This window comes from Squalius cephalus (genome assembly GCF_949319135.1).
Source record: "Squalius cephalus genome assembly, chromosome: 7".
In the NCBI taxonomy this organism is placed as follows: domain Eukaryota; kingdom Metazoa; phylum Chordata; class Actinopteri; order Cypriniformes; family Leuciscidae; genus Squalius; species Squalius cephalus.
In genome coordinates this window covers 23,506,650-23,528,738 of record NC_137128.1, presented here as the reverse complement: position 1 = coordinate 23,528,738, position 22,089 = coordinate 23,506,650, and the positions used below count along the sequence as shown (strand labels likewise).

At 40.2% G+C, this 22,089-nt stretch overlaps 1 protein-coding gene across 1 annotated transcript; it reads left to right on the top strand.

Annotated features, from left to right (window-relative positions):
- Positions 1 to 14,040: 14,040 nt before the first annotated feature.
- On the top strand, positions 14,041 to 21,528 carry grk7a (G protein-coupled receptor kinase 7a). Its single transcript, XM_079876437.1, has 5 exons — positions 14,041 to 14,085; positions 15,070 to 15,835; positions 15,961 to 16,398; positions 18,968 to 19,248; positions 19,600 to 21,528. Exons 2-5 carry the CDS (start codon positions 15,239 to 15,241, stop codon positions 19,928 to 19,930), a joined length of 1,647 nt encoding a protein of 548 aa, XP_079732563.1. The 5' UTR covers positions 14,041 to 14,085; positions 15,070 to 15,238; the 3' UTR covers positions 19,931 to 21,528.
- Positions 21,529 to 22,089: the final 561 nt, after the last annotated feature.

The following is a 22,089-nucleotide window of genomic DNA, read 5'->3' as shown; positions in this document are numbered from 1 at the left end:
ATGCAGTCCACCTGGGAAACGTGATAGGTGATGTGAAGTCAGTGTATGAATATAATGAATTATTTTCATAGAATTAAAAATACATTAAAGCAGGGTTTTTTTGCTTCATCAATATTTATAGGAAAACCTGTGTTACTTTTTTCAAGTAATGAGCAATGTTATGCATTACTTCACAACAAAATATCTGAGTAAACAAGTTACTTGTTTTCCCATTTATGGGACTGACTGATGCAGCGTTCATGCCATGTTGTAATTACCACAATTAAATTAAAAAAAAATTAATTGGAGTGTACAGGATTGGTTGAAACAGGAAGCTCGGGCACAGGGTGGCCTACACGGGGAGCTCTGGTACCATAGCAGGTTCAAAAGTGACAGGAATCACTTTTTGCTTGAGCTTATTGTGTGGGTATGTCAGAGGAATGTGCTGTCAACTGGCGATCCAGGTCAGCTCTAAGGGCCCACTCCCCTCCAGGTGTCAGCAAGGACCTCTCTCTTACTGTGCTACTGAGTGCCTCTCCCCCTTGTCTAACAAACTGAATGGGCGGGTGTGATGTTAGTGGGCTGGCATGGTTAACTTCGAGCCTGCGTGCTTCGATGGCTTCTGCTAGCTTTCGCAGAACTCTATCGTGACGCCACCCGTAGCGCCCCTGGCTCAGCGCAGTCTTGCAGCTAGAGAGGATGTGCTGGAGGCTGGGACGTTGGTGGCCACAAAGCTTTGGGCTCCTCTGTGCCGTACCAGCGGTGCAGATTTTGGGGACTTGGGAGAGTGTCATACGTGGCTCTGATCAAGAAACTTAGCCTTGCTTGGGGCAACTTCCATAGATCCGACCACGTGATGGACCTGTCGGTGACAGCCTCCTAGGTAGTCCATCTACCTTGCTGGGGTTGGGTAACTGCCATAACCTTGTAGCCCTCCTCTTCCCCCCTCCTGACTTCTGAAATCACAAGTTGTTTCCTTTCCTCCCTTGAGGCTTTCGACCATGGCTTGGATGGTGTTCGCCATCCAAGACCTGCCGTGCCATACTGCACCGCCCCTACGACCTCCTGGTGTTTCAGCCGAGTTATGGCCTGGTCTAATGCCTGTGAAGCATCCCATCTTCTTCCTGTTCTAACTTGGACTTTGGCACTCTGTACCGCTGGGTCAGGTGAATCTTTTAGTTCAAACAGCAATCTCACCTTCTCCAGTTTGTAGCCCAAGCTGATTGTTTTCAGCGGAAGTCTCAAGGTGTTCCTTCCGAATAGAGCTGCCCTTGACAGGCATCGGGGAAGGCCCAACCACTTCCTGATGTAATTGTTTGCCTTAGCATCCATCTTCTGGACTGCTGAAGAGGGGATGTCACACAGCTTTAAGGGCCACATTAGGCAATTGAACAGGGTGAACTGGTAGCACCAGACCTTGAACTTGCCAAGTAGGTGGCTTTGGTCGATCTTCTTCAGACCAGCAGTGAGCTGTGCCGTCACCGAGACTGCCATGTTTTTGTCTGACAGATCAGCTGTATATAGCCTTCCCAAGCTTCCCACCGACTGTTCTGCCAGGCGTGGAATCTCCTCGCCATCCACTGTGAAGGAGATGTCATCTCTCCTGGCTCCTTTGCGGATTGAGACACTGCGAGACTTGGATGGCTTTATCTTCATCCTGGCCCATGTCAACAGTTCCTCAAATCTCTTTAGGAGTCTGTGAGTGCACGCTGCTAAACCAAGACATTAGCAGAAAATCCTTCAAGTGTAGGTTGCAAGGTGGAGCTGGCGTGGATCGAACTTGATGGTCCAGCACGTCCCACAAATTGGATTGAGATCTGGGGAATTTGGAGGCCAGGGCAACACCTAAAACTCTTCATCATGTTCCTCAAACCATTCCTGAACAATTTGTGCAGTGTGAACAGCTGACTTCAGCTGAACAATGACACTATTTTCCTTTTAGAGCTGCTTTACAGCCGAACTGATCTGTTTGCATCATTGAATCATTATTTTCCTGTTTATCTCTGTAAAGAGGCTTTGAAACAATCTATATTGTATAAAGCGCTATATAAATAAAGGTGACGACTTGACTTTTGGCAGGGTGGATAATCCTGCTGAAAGAGGCCGTGCACTTCCACCAGGGAACAGCATTGTCATGAAGAGGTTTACCTGGTCGGCAACAATGTTTATTTCGGTGGCACTTGTCAAATTATGTCCACATAAATGGCCGGACCCAGGATTTCCTAGAAGAACATTGCCCAGAGCATCACACTCCCTCCACCGGCTTGTCATCGTCCCATCCTCAGGTAAATGCCGCACACGTCCACGGCTGTCCACGTGTAAAAGAAAACAGGACTCACCAGGCGACCTTCTTCCACTGCTACAAGGTCCAGTTCCGATGCTCGCGTGCCCATTGTAGGTGCTTTTGATGGTGGACAGGGGTCATCATATAGGCGGTTTGGTCTGCAGCTATGCAGCCCCATATGCTCTGTGAGTGCTACGTTATACATCGTCAGGTGTTACTCTTGTGGCGTAAGTCGACTTGCGTATGCCAGTCTGCCGGAAGCTAGTTATTTTAGTCGTTAAAGTTTTAAATATGGATATTTTTCTTACATGAACGCATTGCTTCGCTTTAGAAGGCCTTTATTAACCTGCCAGAGCCGTGTGGAGCACTCTTATGATGGACAGATGCACTTTTATGATGGACAGATGCACTTTTATGATGGATACCGAGCTTTGATGGACTTCAAAACTTAAACGGCCATTCACTGCCATTATAAAGCTTGGAAGAGCCAGTATATATTTTTAATATAACTCTGATAGTATTCGTCTGAAAGAAGAATGTCATATACACCTAGGATGGCTTCAGGGTGAGTAAATCATGGGCTTGGGTGAAATATACCTTTAACTCTGGTGATGAAAGTTAATATATGCGAAATTTAAAAAAGTATTTTAGTATTTTAAATACAAATTACACTCTCTTGAAGTATTTAATTACAAATTACATTTCATTTATTTTTGTTAAGGAAAATACAAATTACAAAATACTCAAAAGTAATTAAATACGCATTTCAAATACATGTAATTAAAATACTGCCCATCTCTGACGCCTGTTCAGTTCAGTTTCCGCTGGTCCCATCCAGTCTCCTGTCTCCTTTGTCACCACAGGTTCTGCCCAGTCTCCTGTCTCCTTTGTTGTCGCTGGTTTTGCCCAGCTCCACGTCTCCTTCCTTTTTTTATTTTTTTATTTAGCTTTTCATAAGCAGGGAAACATTAATAACAATCACAATATGTTCTACAATAAGTGTCAGAAACAAAACCTCCCCCCTGTCCTCATTCGTAGATGTTATAAGTACAAGTACATTGTACTCCAAGAAACTAAATGAGTATGTGACAGACTGCGTAAATATAGTAAATATATGAATACATAAACATGAGGAAAAATAAAATAAACAAAAATGAATTAATAAAATTACTTTGATAATGCATAATAATATATACATACATATCATACATGTATATACACCTATAAGAAACTATATATACCTACATAATTATACATCTATGTGCATTACATACATTTACACACCCCATATACCCATACAAACACATTTATACTCATACACCTGCATGGCCACACGTACTTGCATACTCATACCATATGCATACATACTGTAACAACCCACTTACCTCTATGTTCATACCCGTCAATGAAAAATGAGTTAGCTAAGTGGGTAAAAAGAATATATGAATGGGAGAAAATTGCAAATGACACTTAACTTCTATCTCTAAGGATAATTCTTGTTCCCAGTAAATTTAACACTTAACAAGAACTAAAACAGGCGGTATTTTATTATGATTGTCGGAAGCACTACAGTTCCTTGTTAAAGGGGGGGTGAAATGCTCATTTTCACTCAATCTCCTGTTAATCTTGAGTACCTATAGAGTAATATTGCATCCTTCATATCTCCAAAAAGTATTTTGTTTTATTATATTTTTAATTGAAAGATCGACTGTACCGAGTCTTTCCGGAAAAAAACGAGCGGCTGGGGGCGGGCCGTGTGGGCGAAGCTAAAGATGTGCTTACCCGCCTAGCTAACAACACACAGAGACATTTGTTCAACAGTTTTACTCACCGTTCCAACGCACGACCGCGAACCTTTACATTGTGACTGCTCGATCCTTAAGCATTAGACGATCTGCAAATCCGTAGATCTGGGCTTTGTTTATAAAACAATCATCGTCGAAATGCAGGGAACAACAGTCTAACACAACTCCGTTTATGCTCAGGAAAACAAACTCCATCCACGGGTTCCTTAACGCTGGGTTCTTTGGGAATCTGTGCAGGGTTGTCTTGCCCTGGCAACCAAAAACACACTTCTTTGGTGACATTGACTTCCCAAAAGCCGGGCAGGGCGCTTTGATGGCGAACTGCTTTCACTCTCTTGCTCTGGTTTACGACTGCGCGCGCGCCCGCGATCTTACAGGAGAAGTGCCCTTAGGACCCATATAAGGAAATTCCGCTCTATCTTACGTAAGACAGAGCCATACTCGAAAAAAACTTTCCGAAACTTGTGATAAACCGGAAGGAGTATTTTTGGAACAAAAATACTCCTTCAAACGTACAACTTAGTTTTTGAAACTTTGTCCATGTTTAGCATGGGAATCCAACTCTTTACCAGTGTAAAAAACTCAGTATGCATGAAATAGCATTTCACCCCCCCATAACAGGCAGTATCTAAGACTAGTCGAAGCACACAGAGCACACACCTTTCCTTGACCACTAAGCCCTTAAGAAGTTATGAATCAAGATTAAGTAAGGATTTTATTGGGTTTATTTGTGTTCACCCTGTCTAGTAGAGCATAAAAAAAATAAACAGCACCTTGTTCCACTGGACTAGGATTACTTAGAGTTCCAAGAATTTGGTGTATTGATATGTTTTCAAAGCCTATGATATGCTTCCTTGTAAATTCCCTAATTTGTAAATACCGGGAAAAATCTGTAGATAAAAGATCATATTTTAATTAAAGTTGAGTAAATGAACCAAATTTACTATCAATATACAAGTCCCTTATGGAAATTAAACCCTTTTGCTTCCATTGGGAGAAAACCTTGTCATGTAAGCCTGGAGTGAAGGCATGGTTTTTACAAATTGGGCTGTCGAAATATATTATGTGGAAGATCCAAACACTATTTAATCTGCTTCCATATTTTAAGGGAATTATTTATTATTAAATTCTCATTATAAGACCTTGATTACATTTTTACTGGACTATTCAACAAAGCTTCTGAAGATGTCTTCCTACATGAACTGTAAATTAGCGGCCCAATAGTAACATCTGAAGTGGGGAAGACTAAATCCTCCTTTTGCTTTTGGCTTACACATTTGTTTTTTGGATATTCTGACAGCTTTATAATTCCATATAAATGAAATAATAATAGACTCTAATTTTGCAAATAGCTTGACAGGTATCAGAACTGGAATGGAAGAAAATAAATTTAAAAATCAAGGGAGAGTCACCATTTTGATTGCGTTGATCTTTCCTGCCATGGACATAGGTAACGTCCTCCAAAATGTAATATTATCTTTTAGCTGATTCTTTTTTATATGACAATTCGCCTTGAGTAATGCATCTGCCCTCCTTGTAATTGTGATTCCCAAATGTTTAAATGAATTGTGAGCAATTTTAAATGGGATAGAATTTATCCGAAGTTAAAGGCATTAACTCACTTTTATCCCAATTTATTGTGAAACCTGATAATTTGTTAAACGATTCTAAAAGGTTCAAGAGAGGTGGAATGGACAATTCTGGCTTTGATATATATATATATACAAAAGCACATCATCTGTATATAAAGATATATATTGGGGTCTATTATTTATTAAAATAGGGGCGATTTCACACGTCTCCTTCCTTGCACTCCAAGTCTCTTTGCCTCGAGTCTCATGGAAGAAGATCTGGATGAATAAAAAGAGGAGCGACAAACAGTGAGGGACGAGAGAGGACCAGGCCTGGACTTAAAGTTGTGTTTTGTTTATCTGTGTGCGCCAGTCGTCTGTGTGGGGCTGCCACTTTACTTTCGTTTTGTGTTTGTTTATTTTGATGATTAAATTGTTCCTATTAAATGTTCACCGGTTCCGCCTCTTTCTTCCCTTATCAACAAACCTTGTTACACTTATATTTAAACATCCCTAAGCAAGTAATATCACCAGTAAAAAGGCCTAACACTGTGTATATACCAGACGCGAGCGATGCCAGGCGACAAAAGCAAATAGAACACACTTTAATCAGTGATGCTGTAGCCTACTGGATGCAGCAAGACACACACAGCAAATTCTAGAACACCCGTTCTATTTCTGACATACTCCAAGCACTCACGCTACTTCTGACAAGAAGAACAAATGGATTTGCAACAGTAACTTTGTCGCATCGGGTGTAGACAGCGCCATCTGTTGCGATGTGATGCAACTGTTGTGTCCAGTGTATAGGCACGGTGTAAGTGCAGGCATGGTATAAAAAGTGTACAACTATTTACAATATTTAAACATCCGTAAGCAAGTTAAGGCCTATGTGAAACGATGGAAAGGCCACTCATGTCAGCCTGCCAGACACAAAGCTGACTGAATAGGTTAAACAACAATTTACCCATTTGTTCTTTGATTAACATACAGTGAGGAAAATAAGTATTTGAACACCCTGCTATTTTGCAAGTTCTCCCACTTAGAAATCATGGAGGGGTCTGAAATTGTCATCGTAGGTGCATGTCCACTGTGAGAGACATAATCTAAAAAAAAAAATCCAGAAATCACAATGTATGATTTTTTAACTATTTATTTGTATGATACAGCTGCAAATAAGTATTTGAACACCTGAGAAAATCAATGTTAATATTTGGTACAGTAGCCTTTGTTTGCAATTACAGAGGTCAAATGTTTCCTGTAGTTTTTCACCAGGTTTGCACACACTGCAGGAGGGATTTTGGCCCACTCCTCCACACAGATCTTCTCTAGATCAGTCTGGTTTCTGGGCTGTCGTTGGGTAATACAGACTTTCAGCTCCCTCCAAAGATTCTCTATTGGGTTTAGGTCTGGAGACTGGCTAGGCCACGCCAGAACCTTGATATGCTTCTTACAGAGCCACTCCTTGGTTATCCTGGCTGTGAGCATTGTCATGTTGGAAGACCCAGCCTCGACCCATCTTCAATGCTCTAACTGAGGGAAGGAGGTTGTTCCCCAAAATCTCGCAATACATGGCCCCGGTCATCCTCTCCTTAATACAGTGCAGTCGCCCTGTCCCATGTGCAGAAAAACACCCCCAAAGCATGATGCTACCACCCCCATGCTTCACAGTAGGGATGGTGTTCTTGGGATGGTACTCATCATTCTTCTTCCTCCAAACACGTTTAGTGGAATTATGACCAAAAAGTTCTATTTTGGTCTCATCTGACCACATGACTTTCTCCCATGACTCCTCTGGATCATCCAAATGGTCATTGGCAAACTTAAGATGGGCCTTGACATGTGCTGGTTTAAGCAGGGGAACCTTCCGTGCCATGCATGATTTCAAACCATGACGTCTTAGTGTATTACCAACAGTAACCTTGGAAACGGTGGTCCCAGCTCTTTTCAGGTCATTGACCAGCTCCTCCCGTGTAGTTCTGGGCTGATTTCTCACCTTTCTTAGGATCATTGAGGCCCCACGAGGTGAGATCTTGCATGGAGCCCCAGTCCGAGGGAGATTGACAGTCATGTTTAGCTTCTTCCATTTTCTAATGATTGCTCCAACAGTGGACCTTTTTTCACCAAGCTGCTTGGCAATTTCCCCGTAGCCCTTTCCAGCCTTGTGGAGGTGTACAATTTTGTCTCTAGTGTCTTTGGACAGCTCTTTGGTCTTGGCCATGTTAGTAGTTGGATTCTTACTGATTGTATGGGGTGGACAGGTGTCTTTATGCAGCTAACGACCTCAAACAGGTGCATCTAATTTAGGATAATAAATGGAGTGGAGGTGGACATTTTAAAGGCAGACTAACAGGTCTTTGAGGGTCAGAATTCTAGCTGATAGACAGGTGTTCAAATACTTATTTGCAGCTGTATCATACAAATAAATAGTTAAAAAATCATAAAAAAAAAAAATCAAATAATCATATATTGTGATTTCTGGATTTTTTTTTTTTAGATTATGTCTCTCACAGTGGACATGCACCTACGATGACAATTTCAGACCCCTCCATGATTTCCAAGTGGGAGAACTTGCAAAATAGCAGGGTGTTCAAATACTTATTTTCCTCACTGTATAACCTCATGACACAACAAATCTGGACCAGTCATTGTTTGTGAGGTCGTACTGGTCCTGGGCTGTTGGATAACGTCCATGCACCATTGTGAACAGAAGCACCCCTAGTGAAAACACTGTTGTGGGCTTTGCATGGTATTTGCCCATGTCATAATACTCTGGGGGTATGTATGGTGTTTGCCTGGAGGAAAGAAATTTTGTATGATGTTTATAAACAGAAGTATATTGACTATATACCACATGAGATTTAGTGTTCTAATTAATTTAAAGCTGCCGTCGGCAAGATTTTTTTGATCATATTCACTGAAACCGACATATGCTCCGACAGAACAACATAAATCAGCCAGTTTTAGAGAAACCCCTGTGCTTCTACCTCCACCTGGAGCCTGTTATTTGTTTTGCAAAAATCCACCGCTCCTGGTTCTTCTGGTCCAATCAGCGCAGGGCTGTGTGAGATCTGTCAATCACAGTTCGTGCACACACCACAGATCCCCCCTCCCCCGCGCACGTTACAATATCACATGCACACGCCTGAAGTTCGCAGCTGTGTTGGATTGTACGAAGCGTGATGGCGGAGAGAAATCTACTAACAAGCTTCCTCGGTTAAAAACCAGAGGTAGGAGGTCCAAAACAACCAAGGAAAAGAAAATGATGCTTTGATGCTGAAGAGACAGTGCGTTCACAGAAGATCTGGTGCACACACACTGACGAGCACGAACTCGATGGGAGGGTGCTTGGTGGTAGTGGGGGAGGGGCATGAGAGATGTAAACATTAACAATTTTGGCTAAGTCGACTCAATCTGCCATACTTGCCGACTGCAGCTTTAATAGCAAAGCGGTGCATAATACATACCACGGAGGGACATATAGGCAGAATCCCTCATGAGGTCCGCACACCCAAAGTCGATTAATTTGACCTCCAGTGTGCTCAAGTTTATGAGCAGGTTTGAAAAACAGCCATGAAAAACACCCCGATAACAGCAAACGCTAATGGCATAGGCCTAAATAACCTGCCGCATAATGTGCTGTGCTGTGTGCTCCTTGAGGACACCTCTGTTGAGTTTCAGGAATTTATACATATCCAAGCTTGGCAAGGGGTGCTCCATGATCATGACATAATGTTCTGGGTCGTCCTGCCAGTCCAGCACCTAAATTATATTTGGACAGCTGGGACCCCTACTTGAGGTGACTGCCAAAGCAATTTCTAAAGAAAGGGGTTCGGGATGAAAAGGCTAAAAGAAAACATGATGGTTGAATTGTTGGTCAAAGGCAGTTTTCCTATTGAAAAATCATTTGTTATCTATGACTAAAATGAATATAGAGTAAGATATTATAAAACTGAAAACAGTGACTAAAAAGAGAAAACAGAGAGTGCAGCATACTTACAGTGCTGATATATTTTGTGTGTGGTGTCTTTTGGACAAATTTCACTGCCACCTGATTAACAAAACAAAGAATTATCGATTAAGATGTGCACAAGGGTGATTTCATTTCAGTCATGAATCCTGAACAGACGTTTTGAGAGGTAGGTAGTGCAGTATAAGAAAAAATAAGAAAATGCCTTAATCCCTTTTTGCACAGTGCCAAATCAACCTTTGTTTTTTGTTTTTCTGTAAATGCTCTTTTTTTACAATCAACAATTCCAAACAAAACATTTTCCCAAAGTAAAGAAAAATCATTATCAATGTTCTCAATAACAAATAACTTAGAGGTAGAGTTATATACCCGTCTTGTATCTTTTTTTTCTTTTTTTTTTTTCTTTCTTTCCTTTTTTTTTTTTTTTTTTTTTCTATTTCTTCTACATTGACTGCTTCCTTCTTTGTTTATATAATGTTCTCAATAATAAAAAAAGAAAGCAGTGTTTTTAAAACAATTATACTCAGTTCGAGGCAAGTTAAGTGTCATCTCATTCAGGCCACAGAAGGGCAGTAATGAGCCACTGCTCAAGTTTCCAACAGGAATTTGGAAATGCAAAGACTTGTAAAAGTTGTTTCATAAAAGTAATTTTCACAATTCAGTATTTTTGTAAACAGCCGCAATCAAATAAAAAAAATATAAAAGTTTTATTTTCGATCACGTCTTTACTAAACGTGTTGTCTGAGGAAAAAAAGAAAGAAAGAAACTAAATTAGGCATACTCGTTTAACCAAAAGTGGCCCACTTTACCTGAATTCACCATATAAGTCATAGAGGGGAAAGACAATCCGTTTCATCCCGACTTTAACCAATTACCTATTAAATAAATCAATTTCTGAAAAGGTTCATTGACTTTATGCTGAGAGACCTTCAGCCCTTGTTGCTCCTGTACTGTTGCTCAGTTCTTTGTCCGTCTGAGAGGAAGGTGTTTAGTTGATTTTCATGTGTTTCTCAGTCAATGTTCTTGCCACCATTTTGATGTTTTTTACCAGTTCATAATGATTATGGAATAATGTCAGTTATCCACTAGAGGGCAGTGTCACTTGTGGCATGATGCTGTATAAGACATTGGGACTGATGGTTCTGATTTTGACTCTTAGCATGAGCTCTAAGTGGACTGTAGCCTCCTCATTTTAAACGTCTAGTAGCCAAATTTGTTGTCTGTCTGTATATTGCCACAAAAAAGGACTAATTGGTATAGTAGACATGCAGTGGACACAGTAAATGTGCTGTTCTTGATATATTTTGTTTGTTGTGGTGAAAATAAACATTTCAATATATAGCCTATGGTTAATAGCTATCAGATATATCAGGTATTATATGGAAATTGACTCAAAAAAAAAATCTGTTGTATCTTGCCATTTGTGTGAGTGACCCGCTGATCTGCTCAGTAGCTACTTTGTGTCTGTGGGCTAAAAGCAGAAGGGGGATTGTTAGTCTATCTCTCCCTCCACCACCTCCGTAATCCTCTCTTGTAAGAGAAAGGCAATCTCCAGGTGAGACAAGGCGATTCTACTGTCATGAAGGACAGAGCTGATGCCTAGCTGTTCAAATCTAAAGAGCGAATATGTGCAGAGTTACCATTTGACCATGGGTACAGATATGTTGCCTACTCGTCCTTTACCTGCTTCTTCATAAACATACTTTTATGTTTGTGCAGTATGCATAGTATAATATGTAGGTGTACCCATACAATTGTTTTCCCTGTGGTTTTCCAGACTGTAACATGACAGCTTAAAAGAAAAATAATGTTTTATTTTCCCACACTGATTTTGAAGCCTTTTCAGCCACAAACACATCTTCAGTTCTCTTAAAGGGAAGTCTAGAACATAGTGCTCTGTTGATTTAAATCGTCATTCAACAGGACGGAAATTCTGTCATCATCTGCAAAACTTGACAAAAAATGTCAAGTTGTTCAACAAGTTGATGTTCAACATGACCTAGAATGTTTGATTGAGCAGCTTTAACGTCTCAGTGTATGTGAATGAGACCCCCTCCTCCCACTCTGCTTTAGAAGCATAAGACACTTTTGGTATGGATTAACTCATATTAGCTTAGCTTAGCTTTAGCAGACTGAATTAGCTTATACTGATGCGCACAGCCTTAGATACAGAGATCTCTCTCAAACAGTAGGAGAATTGTGTAATTCCTGTTACAACGTGACCCCTAGACTAGAGCATACAAAATCCATGTCAAGATGGCAGAACTGTAACCAATGCAGTCCATCATGTTCCATGAGACTTGCATTTTGCTTTGCATATATTTATGCTTTTTGTGTATACTTTATCTCGTTTCAATCATTTTTTTTTTTTTATGATTTATTATGTATAATATTTATGATAAATCACATAAAGCAATATATATATATATATATATATATATATATATATATATATATATACACACACACACACAACCCCAAATCAGAAAATGTTGGAACACTGTACAAATTGTGAATAAAAACAGAATGCAATGTGGAAGTTTCAAATTTCAATATTTTATTCAAAATACAACATAGATGACATATCAAATGTTTAAACTGAGAAAGTGTATCATTTTAAGGGAAAAATAAGTTGATTTTAAATTTCATGGCATCAACACATCTCAAAAAAGTTGGGACAAGGCCGTGTTTACCACTGTGTGGCATCCCCTCTTCTTTTTATAACAGTCTGCAAACGTCTGGGGACTGAGGAGACAAGTTGCTCAAGTTTAGGAATAGGAATGTTGTCCCATTCTTGACTAATACAGGCTTCTAGTTGCTCAACTGTCTTAGGTCTTCTTTGTTGCATCTTCCTCTTTATGATGCACCAAATGTTTCCTATGGGTGAAAGATCTGGACTGCAGGCTGGCCATTTCAGTACCTGGATCCTTCTACGCACCCATGATATTGTAATTGATGCAGTATATGGTCTGGCATTGTCATGTTGGAAAATGCAAGGTCTTCCCTGAAAGAGACGACGTCTGGATGGGAGCATATGTTGTTCTAGAACTTGGATATACCTTTCAGCATTGATGGTGCCTTTCCGGATGTGTAAGCTGCCCATGCCACACGCACTCATGCAACCCCATACCATCAGAGATGCAGGCTTCTGAACTGAGCGCTGATAACAACTTGGGTTGTCCTTGTCCTCTTTAGTCTGGATGACATGGCATCCCAGTTTTCCAAAAAGAACTTCAAATTTTGATTCGTCTGACCACAGAACAGTTTTCCACTTTGCCACAGTCCATTTTTAATGAGCCTTGGCCCAGAGAAAACGGCTGCGCTTCTAGATCCTGTTTAGATATGGCTTCTTTTTTGACCTATAGAGTTTTAGCTGGCAACGGCGAATGGCACGGTGGATTGTGTTCACCGACAATGTTTTCTGGAAGTATTCCTGAGCCCATGTTGTGATTTCCATTACACTAGCATTCCTGTATGTGATGCAGTGCCGTCTAAGGGCCCGAAGATCACGGGCATCCAGTATGGTTTTCCGGCCTTGACCCTTACGCACAGAGATTGTTCCAGATTCTCTTAATCTTTGGATGATATTATGCACTGTAGACGATGATAACTACAAACTCTTTGCAATTTTTCTCTGAGAAACTCCTTTCTGATATTGCTCCACTATTTTTCACTGCAGCATTGGGGGAATTGGTGATCCTCTGCCCATCTTGACTTCTGAGAGACACTGCCACTCTGAGAGGCTCTTTTTATACCCAATCATGTTGCCAATTGACCTAATAAGTTGCAAATTGGTCCTCCAGCTGTTCCTTATATGTACATTTACCTTTTCCGGCCTCTTATTGCTACCTGTCCCAACTTTTTTGGAATGTGTAGCTCTTTAATGAAATCCAAAATGAGCCAATATTTGGCATGACATTTCAAAATGTCTCACTTTCAACATTTGATATGTTATCTATATTCTATTGTGAATAAAATATAAGTTTATGAGATTTGAAAATTATTCCATTCCTTTTTACTCACAATTTGTACAGTGTCCCAACTTTTTCTGATTTGGGGTTGTGTGTGTATAGTAAGTAAATGACTTAGGTGCCTTTGAGCAACTAACACCCAATTGCTCCCTGGGCAAAAATGGCTGCCCACTGCTCTGGGTTTATGTCCATGGTTTGCAGTGTGTGTGTTCACTGTTCAATGTGTGTACGCTAACTTGGATGGGTTAAATGCAGAGGACAAATTCCATCACTTCACTTTATTCCATATATTTATTTTCAAATTAGTGTGAGATATGCTGTGAGGGACAGTTTGTGGAATTAAACCATTTTAAATGGTCACCTAAGTGGGTGCTCTGCTCTCAGTATTTAAAAGCACTGTGCAATGAAGGAATTCATGTGAAAGGTAATGCTCATTAAAGCAGGTCGAAGAGAGACTGGCACACTGCAGAAATAAGGCCAGTGCAGCAGAGTGCAACCCTTGAAGGTAAGAAGTTTGAACTTACAAATGTATTTTAAACAAAACATCATCATAACCTGAATTTACCTGGTAAGACCACAAGATAAGTAGGACAAACTTGACAAATAATGAGATGGAAATTCATCAGAAATTGTGAATCAAGATTATTATTAGCCTACCATTTTCTTGCATTCAAACAAAGTACAACACTACATCATAATATGCATTTATATCGTACTGATTGTTCATCTGTTTTTATCCTACATAAATAGACATGCTCAATAAAATACAAAATCTTTTTTTGCTCTTACAATGTAGAAGAAAACACCTACTTACAATTTTGCACACAATTTATCTGACACATGGAGAAAGCACATGTAAATTGTGATTACTCAGGATGAATCCCTGAGTGATAATACTGTAGTAAAGACAGAAAGCATTTGGCAGGAACACTTTATGACTGTCAACAGAATCTTAGATTAGTTCTATAATCTTTTGCATCAACTGTGGTTAAAGGCAGAAATGTGCATTTAACTAAATTCTAAATATGATTATGCTAAATTAAAAACAAACAGCTAACAATTAAAATCAGCAGGTAAAATAATACAAAATTATATGATTGACTGTATCAGCAGATAGACATTAGCCTCTTTTTTGGAATTTGGTGCTGCTATAGTACATTAGCCAATGGTCTGTAAACAACAGGAGAAAGTTTTAGTGCGTCCTGCTAGCCTCAGCATTTTGTACACTCCATGCAGAGCTGTTAGCTCCCACATTTTTTCTCCTCCTATCGTATCACTATTTATGTTTAGACAACAGAGCCCAATGGCCATCCGTTGACTAGCACTCTGCATCTGCCTAAATATAGTCAGCCCTAAAGCTTCTTAGTAGGAGAACCCTCTTATAAGTTCCTTTCCTTGAATAGTAGCTGAGTATAGGTCACACAAATATACTTAAGTGAAAATCCCTTGCAGGTATTTAATTCTAAATGAGTAATTACTGGGTTGTCAGTGTATCTTGGTCTGCAGGTGCATGCGTCTTAGTGGCTCATTCGCGCCTTGGCTTCAAAGCGAGTAGCACACAAACGCACTGACCACTGGCAATAGCATCTTCTAGCCTGATAGAGCAGTGTGCGGAGCTTCCATTTCTCTTGGGCGAGTAACTTGACACAGCCGCCAAAATGTGTGACATGGGGGGACTTGATAATTTGGTGGCCAACACGGCCTACCTGAAAGCCCAAGGGGGTGATGACAAGGAGATGAAGAAACGTCGCCGAAGTCTGTCTCTGCCCAAGGCGGAACAATGTGCGGCACTCAGGACGAGTCTGGACTTGGACTACGAGTCCCTCTGTGAAAAGCAGCCAATAGGTAAGAAGATGTTCCGCCAGTACCTCGATCAAGGGGGGCCAGAGTGCTCCACTGCAGCAGAATTTCTGGATGATCTGTACGATTGGGAATTGTCTGAGGCTGCTGCCAAAGACAAGGCCCGTACAAATATCATCAACAAGTTCTGCAAAGATGGTTCCAAGACCTCCCTCACCTTCCTGACTGGAGATGTAGCAACCAAGTGCAAGGCGGTTACTGACAAAGATTTCGATGAGGTGATGGCACAGGTGAAGGAGGTCACCAAAGAATACTTAAAAGGCAAACCGTTTACAGATTACCAGACAAGCCAATTCTTCGAAAAGTTTCTGCAGTGGAAAGAGTATGAGAAACAGCCAATCACAGACAAGTACTTCTACGAATTCAGGACACTCGGAAAGGGTGGATTCGGAGAGGTAGGTTCTATTCATTAAGTGCAACCTATTAGCATGCATTTTAGATGATGAGTACACGCCTCGAATCAAAGATATTACGATGTAGTCTCTCAAAAACTTGACCATGTTGACATTTACACTTTCAGGTGTGTGCAGTGCAGGTAAAGAACACTGGCCAGATGTACGCTTGCAAGAAGCTCTGCAAGAAGCGTCTCAAGAAGAAACATGGTGAGAAAATGGCCCTTCTGGAGAAGAAGATCTTGGAGAAGGTCAACAGCCTGTTCATTGTCACCCTGGCATATGCTTACGACACCAAAACCCATCTCTGCCTGGTCATGAGCTTGATGAATGGAGGTGATCTCAAGTATCACATCTATAACATTGGTGAGAAGGGTATCGAAATGGATCGAATCATCTATTATACAGCTCAGATTTCAACTGGGATCCTGCAACTGCATGCCATGGACATTGTGTACCGTGACATGAAGCCAGAAAACGTGCTCTTAGATAGCCTGGGCCAGTGCCGTCTTTCAGATCTTGGTCTTGCTGTGGAGATTCCTGCGGGAAAGACCATTACCCAAAAGGTGAGTTAATCATCTCTATGCTGTGATTAGTATGGGTAAAGGCATCGGATAGCACTTGTGTGAGATGAGAATGGAAGTATGGAGAGTTCTCAAACTTCTTCAGGAGGTGGATATATATACATACATATATATTATAATAAACAAGACTGGATTAGACTACACTATCTGAAATTAGACTAAAAAGAAAGAAAGAAAATAAATTAGACTGCTACTTTTAGCTAAAAAGCCTAAATAGACTATTCGCTAGCTAAGTTGGACCGAAGACTGACACAAACTTTGAGCTACATCATTGAAGTGAGAAAACAGCCAGTCAATATGTGGAACACTTGGATTTGAGACCACCGTTTAGTTAAAATTTTTAAGTTTAGCAGTCATGCCACCAGGACTTTAAAGATTTTCAGTAACACTATTAGCGACCTTGGATTGTTCGTCTTTTACACTGGATTACTGCTCTGTTAGTGACGTGCTCTGTACCTGTTATATAATTCCTAGTGATCTTCATCACCTTTAGTACGGCTACACCAGAAAACAGACCTAAAGACAGCATGCAGAAGCAATACAAGGATCAGTTAGCTGCTGTGTCCTTAACTGCACCCTTGGCTCATTGTCTTTTTTAACTTTCCAATTTGTGGGCAACAGATAATTGTGACTGAGGGGTACAATATCCACAATATTCTCTGCATTGAAACTCTCCTATAGCTTCCAACTAAACCATGCTAAAAATGGTTCTATGACACAACAATTCGACTTCAGAAGGCCCACAAGTGCTTCACCTCTACCCAAAATCACGACTGGGTCTCTATCTCATGCCAATAAAACAGTGTTATACAAAATAACCTGAAATCTTTTGCTACTGTGATGTTTTATTAACATAGTGCAGCATCAGTGATGGCAAAATGACAATACACCATTAGCAATTGGAAGCTTCTGATAAATCCAAACATCAGGAGCATTTTTACTGTTGAATTATATTAAACACTAAGTGAGGTTTTTTGTCTCAGCAGGGATTTGCGGAAGTAAACTGAAAGCTTGTTCAAGAAATTATGCCATATAGGTAACAAAAATCAGAACAATTACATTTTCCCAATAATATGTTCAGTTAATCAAACCTTTAACCTATTTCCAGAGTTTAAAGGCATTTTAGAAAGTGGTTATCTAAACGCTAAGACAGTTTACATTTGCAAAGATTCATAGTCGTTGATAAATATTATGAGGAATATGCTAACTTCATCATGTCTTTCCTGAACTTTATCTTTGTTTTGTTTTGGCTTTGTTTTTTGCTTGTGGTAGTGTAAGCCACCCATTCATATTTTTCTCAATCACATTTGTGGACAAAAAGAGGTTGCATACTCAATGCTGCCCCTCATGATGACTTGTTCATTTTTGATATATGTCAAATGTCAAAATGAACAAACACTAATGCAGTGAGCCTAAGCTTATTATCCAGTGCCCTTCTTGAGTCCTCAGTGCAGGTTGAAGCCCAAGCTGAACCCCCGGGGGTTTGGCTGGCTTTACACTCCTGATCCTCTTAGGGAGAATTACACAAATCTGTCTCTGATCAGACAGCCAAAGGCAGAGGGAGAGGGATACATTTTATATTTGTTTTATATTTTGACTATTATAAGACTCTGTGGTTATCACTGCTCTTTGCAGTCATTTACGTCTTTAATGAACATTTTATTGACCGTTATTAGAGCCTTAATCTTTTGGAGGTTGTACAACTTTAAAGCCATGGCCCAGCAATTTGATTTATGTAACTACACTATATGCACAAACTATATCTTCAGTGGTCTCAAGGTCTAAGTCATTCTAGCTTAGGTAAACTGATTATGTTAACCTAGCACAATGATCTTTCCATGTAATCATTACATTTTAGCTTGACTGAGACTAACCCTGTCAATTACTATGTCTTGTTATAGTTCTTTGCATTTCAGGAGGGCTTTCCACTTGGACTAAGCCAGATGAATTATCAGTGTCTTAAGAATACAACACAGTTTCTACTAAGCATTACTCTAGGATAAAACATTGTATACGATTATTTAGACAAAAAAATAATAATATTTTGCCGATCTTTCTTTAACCAATTAAATGGGGTTTTTAGGTGCCCATAGTGATCAGTCTTAGAGCCATGCAAGTAAACTGAAGAGTTACAGTTGCTCAGGTGTTGAATTAGCCGTATAGCTATTAATGAATGACTCTAGGTGTAAGCATGTCTGTACGCAAAAGGTGCACATGTCCATTTGAACCTAAGAATGGTTGTCTTTATATAAGTCCACTTCATCACAGTGGATCGGCACATGACACCTGACAGGTAGTAGAGGATTAAGATTAAGCTTCCTCTTTCTGGCAAAGAGAGGAAGTGAGATACGAGCAATAGATTGTTCTATTGTGGTTAAAATGCTCTACTACTACAGTCCTTAATCTGATGAACAAACTACACAAACCCTCAGAGCAAAACATTGCTACACAAACCCTCACAGTTTCATAAAAAGGAAACCTTTTGCATCTTATCTAACCAGTTTCCACACAAGAAATAAAAAAATTACTTTTGAAATGTCTCTTTTCACAGGCTGGAACGGGTGCATATATGGCACCTGAAATCCTCACTGATGTCCCATACAGGACATCAGTGGACTGGTGGGCCCTGGGCTGCAGTATCTATGAAATGGTGGCTGGCTACACCCCCTTCAAAGGCCCTGATGCCAAGAAGGAGAAAGTGGAGAAGGAGGAGGTACAGAGGCGCATCATCAATGAGGAACCCAAGTTTGAGCACAAGAACTTTGACGCTGCCACTATAGACATCATCAAGCAGTTTCTCAAGAAAAAGATTGATGATCGTCTTGGCTGCAAGTAAGTCCCTCTATCCCTCTTAACCTCCTGATTCTTCAGTGTGATTAGAGGTATTAAAGCAGGATTTTTGGACCCTAACCTATATGAAATCTGTCATCACAAGGGTATGACTTCATTAGTATCCTATCAGTCAAAGCTGTTGTAGCAAATTTGTATGACTTGGCGAAGATGATTATCTAGGTTTCTTTGAGAATATGGTCAACATACTGGATATCTCTTCATTTGGGCCAAGTGTAATAATGACCAAAAGATTAGATTTTTCTTGAACATGAAGGCAATATTGTGAAATGCATCAAACTCCTTTTCCCACGTGGTCAGGATGTATAATTGTTATTTGTACTATTTTCATAGGGGTGATGATCCAAGGAAACACGAGTGGTTCAAGTCCATCAACTTTGCTCGCTTGGAGGCCGGCCTTATCGATCCACCCTGGGTGCCCAAACCCAACGTTGTCTATGCTAAGGATACAGGTGACATTGCTGAGTTTTCTGAAATCAAGGGTATTGAGTTTGATGCGAAGGATGATCAGTTCTTCAAAGAGTTTAGCACAGGTGCTGTGCCCATTGCCTGGCAACAGGAGATGATAGAAACAGGACTCTTTGATGAGCTCAACGACCCCAACCGGAAAGAATCAGCCGGTGGAGATGATGATAAGAAATCAGGCACTTGCACACTTCTGTGAGGGACCAATCCAGCCACCCAGCCCACTATTCACCAACAAATGCTTTCAGTGGCATTACTAAAATGATTGAAACTGTGCTACGTGTCGAAGAAGAGTGAAGTGTGATTGGAAAGAGATGGGACATTAGTCCATTGTAGCATAGAAGGACACTCTTATTGCTTCATCTGCACAGAAACATGGTCTGAGAATCACTCCATGAATCATCCATGATGTGGTGGACTGAGCTGTGGACCAGTCAGGGAAGTTCTTCCCTGGAGTTCCTTTATGTCTAAGATAATAATAGACTAAGATTATTATGTAACTATAGCGACTCGATGTAATCGACAGCAGTTTGTGATCAGAAGGTGGAGATGTGTGGATATGCAACAAAAAAAAAAAGAGTCATCCTCAAGAAGCAGTGGCTTGCGTTCCAAACATCTCCTGCCTTGCCAAATCACAATTTATTTGTGGATTAGTTCACGGTGTACTAGTACACAATTGGCATCTACTGGATGCACACCATAAGAGAGGCTACTGAAGACCAGGCCCAGATGGAATCTGTGGAATACTATCTCAGAATTCAGAATTGGAATGTACTACAATTAAATAAGACAAAATTTGTCCATCCATCCATCCATCCATCCATTTTCCAGACCGCTTGTCGTGTGTAGGATTGCGGGGATGCTGGAACCTATTCCAGAGTCTTAAACCATAGGCAGGGAAACACCCTGGACAGATGGCTAGCCCATCCCAGATTAGCCAAAATATTTAACAAAATAAATGTGAAGGAAGCAAACATTTTGTGAACGATCGACGTTCCAATTCTGCGCAGCATTCCATGCACACAGATTCAGTGTGGGCCTGCCTGTGACACAGGTAAACTGCTACATGCTAACAAAAGTGCATATGAATGAATTGTAATTGTCCAACAGAGCTCAAATGATCTCTGTTGTAGAAAGTCTTGCATGAATTGTTAACTCATGCTTGTGATCTTTGATAGCAGGGCATTTCTGATTTCACACCTAGATTTTGAAAGGATATGCGTGTATAAATATGTACATATAAATATGAATGAATAAATCAATATATATATATGAATAGCTCTGAAATGAAATAAAATCAGAGCTTGATTATTTAGCATTTAAAGGTAACAATTCCTTTTGTGTTTTGTTACTTCTTTACCTCACTGATTTGATGGGACAGATGTACACAGCTGACAACCTTCCTTTACAGAAAAGTTCTGCTGAGTTCAATCCTCAAGGGCGCAAAGAAAGAGAGAGCTTTGGCACTGATACGTCTGCTCAATCCTCACTAGTTGAGCTACGTCACCAAGGTGCAGCTTGTGACCCTCTTACAGTCTTCATTTGTGTTGCTTTTATAATGCTGAGCAAGAGCAAAAGAAAACTGGTTATTGTAAAAATAACAGTAAGTGACATAAAATGGACCAAACTACCTGTCTTCAAATGAATTATTTGTTCTTTGTCTTTGCCAGTGTTGAGTTTTTACTTTTTGTCAGTTAAGTAATAATGGTTAAATGTAATTGTATATAAGGTTTGAGAATGATTCTAAATAGAAATGTCAGATATTCGAAATGGGTCAATAAAATGTCTCTTTCTTTTACAGATTTATTTCTGAGCTTTTTCCCCTCATAATGCGGGTGCTTGGCGCTAATCAGTAATCCTCTACTATCTTGGCCCTGATCAAATCACTAAATTTAAATGAAGAGTCACAGTTCACTTGCAGAGGTTAGTCGTCCATTATTTCAGGTTTTAATGTTTCCTTGTTTTTACTCATACATGTTCCTGAGATAACTGAATCTTAAGATTAATCTCAAACATAATGCTTGATGAAAATCTAACCGCACGTTGGTGCACGTTAAAAAAAAAACACTGCAAGAGTCAAAACCTAAAAATATTCCCCAGATTAAGGAGTCAAATCACAAAGATCTGGGCTGAATTCAGTACACCACACTTATCTTGTAAAGCGATAATCTGGTTTACACTCGCATACTTAAATCAACCTCTAATCCTTGCAACCTCAAATCTGATTTGCTAAACCAAGATGACTCGCACTCACCAGACTCACCAGTTTATGATCTCCGTTAAGATCATGGAATAGCAATCTGCTTCCTGCATTCAAAGACTGTTACACTCCTGAGCTTTATTAGGCAATGTACAAGT

Coding starts and splice junctions, on each gene's coding strand:
- grk7a (XM_079876437.1), top strand. CDS start 15,239: ATGTGTGACATGGGGGGACTTGATAATTTGGTGGCCAACACGGCCTAC. Junction 16,399..18,967: donor GAAAGACCATTACCCAAAAG/GTGAGTTAATCA, acceptor CTCTTTTCACAG/GCTGGAACGGGTGCATATAT. Junction 19,249..19,599: donor GATGATCGTCTTGGCTGCAA/GTAAGTCCCTCT, acceptor CTATTTTCATAG/GGGTGATGATCCAAGGAAAC.